Source organism: Phaethon lepturus, unplaced genomic scaffold (genome assembly GCF_000687285.1).
Source record: "Phaethon lepturus isolate BGI_N335 unplaced genomic scaffold, ASM68728v1 scaffold35471, whole genome shotgun sequence".
Taxonomy (NCBI): Eukaryota; Metazoa; Chordata; class Aves; order Phaethontiformes; family Phaethontidae; genus Phaethon; species Phaethon lepturus.
This window is the reverse complement of record NW_010520399.1, coordinates 1-1,619: the sequence shown is the minus strand read 5'-3', so window position 1 is coordinate 1,619 and position 1,619 is coordinate 1. Positions and strand designations below refer to the sequence as shown.

The 1,619-nt window shown below is 64.8% G+C and overlaps 1 protein-coding gene across 1 annotated transcript; it reads left to right on the top strand.

Moving 5' to 3' along the window:
- Positions 1-305: 305 nt before the first annotated feature.
- On the top strand, positions 306-1,118 carry DES (desmin; the record flags this gene model as incomplete). The annotated part of the gene is made up of 4 exons (XM_010297380.1): positions 306-366; positions 557-652; positions 740-901; positions 993-1,118. Coding segments are annotated over 4 exons (445 nt in total), but the record flags the coding sequence as incomplete, so codon positions are not given.
- Between the last annotated feature and the right edge of the window lie 501 nt (positions 1,119-1,619).

Here is a 1,619-nt window from a genome sequence, read left to right as displayed (position 1 = left end):
CGTCCCCCCGGCTGCCGGACACCCTCCCCTATAAGGGCCGGGGCAGCGCGCGTGGCACTGAGCTGACCTCATGCCTTTGTGCTCTCTCCGGCGTTGACTATAATAGGGAATGGGAGGAAGAGCCCCTGGCCCCCCGCCAGCCCTCCCGCCGCCCGCCGGGAGCACAGGACAATCCGACGTCTTTCCACCGGGTCATGCTGGGCTCAGGGACAGCTCGGGGGGACATCGCCGCTGGGCGCCAGGGCTTCCTCTGGGTACCCCTCACCTCCCCTCTCTTACCTCACACCTCCCCTCTCTGCTCTCAGGCTGCAAGAGGAGATCCAGCTGAAGGAGGAGGCTGAGAACAACTTGGCTGCTTTCAGAGCTGTGAGTACCTGCCCCCCCGTGCAGTGTGGGACCCCCGTCTCCCTTTCTATCCCCATCTCGCCCCAGCAGGCTGGCTCCAGCACCGGGGCATGGCCCTGGGCACAGCTTTGCACCCTCCAGCCCCAATGCATGGTCTCCATGCTCCCCCCGCAACCCCTCTACTAACCCTTGTTCTCCGTGTCCCCCCCAGGACGTGGACGCAGCCACGCTGGCACGCATTGACCTGGAAAGACGCATCGAGTCCCTGCAGGAGGAGATTGCCTTCCTCAAGAAGGTGCACGAAGAGGTAGGTCAGGGCAGCCCCCTTTCTTGCAGGCACTTGTGGGGCTGGGGGACAGAGCAGGTGCCCTGAGGTGTCATCTTGTCCTGCCAGGAAATCCGGGAGCTGCAAGCTCAGCTGCAGGAGCAGCACATCCAGGTGGACATGGACATCTCCAAGCCCGACCTGACGGCTGCACTGCGGGACATCCGCGCGCAGTACGAGAGCATTGCTGCCAAGAACATCGCCGAGGCGGAGGAGTGGTACAAGTCCAAGGTGTGGGGGGCGGTGGGCTCCAGGCTGGCCCTGGCGCGGCAGGTCCCGGCCATCCCGGTGGCTGTGCCCGCTGACCCTGGTCTCTCCCCAGGTGTCTGACCTGACACAGGCAGCCAACAAGAACAACGACGCGTTGCGACAGGCGAAACAGGAGATGCTGGAGTACCGGCACCAGATCCAGTCCTACACCTGCGAGATCGATGCCCTCAAGGGCACGGTGAGCCATGGGCAGTTTTGGGGAGACCCCCAGCTTTCCTGCAAGGACCTGCTGCTCTGGGGCTGCTTGGGGACCTCTGGGACATCTCTGGGGTCGAGGGCCCTTCCCAGCTCTCTGAGTTGCTGCCATGGGGAAACTTGTCCCCCAGATTTGGGCTGCACCTCCCCCAGTGGCAGTCTGGGCCTCTGCGAGGTGTTTTGGCAGAGCCCCGCGGCCAAGGAGCAGATTGCAAAAGGTGCCCTAGCCGGGGAGGCTCCAGGCAGGCGGGCGCAGGGCTCGGGGTGTCTGGTTGCAGGCTGAGAAGGTGCTTGCAAACAAACAGGGCACAACGGTCTCACTCCGGCACGGTCACGGTCACAGGAGCCAGCCAGCATCCACCAGTGTGGCAGTGCCACCCCCAGGGCAGCTGCCCGGTGCTCCTGCATCTCTCTGCACCCTCCCGCTGGGGTAGCATGGCTTCGCTGGGGGGCCTGGGCACCCAGGCAGAGAGCTCTGGGGTTG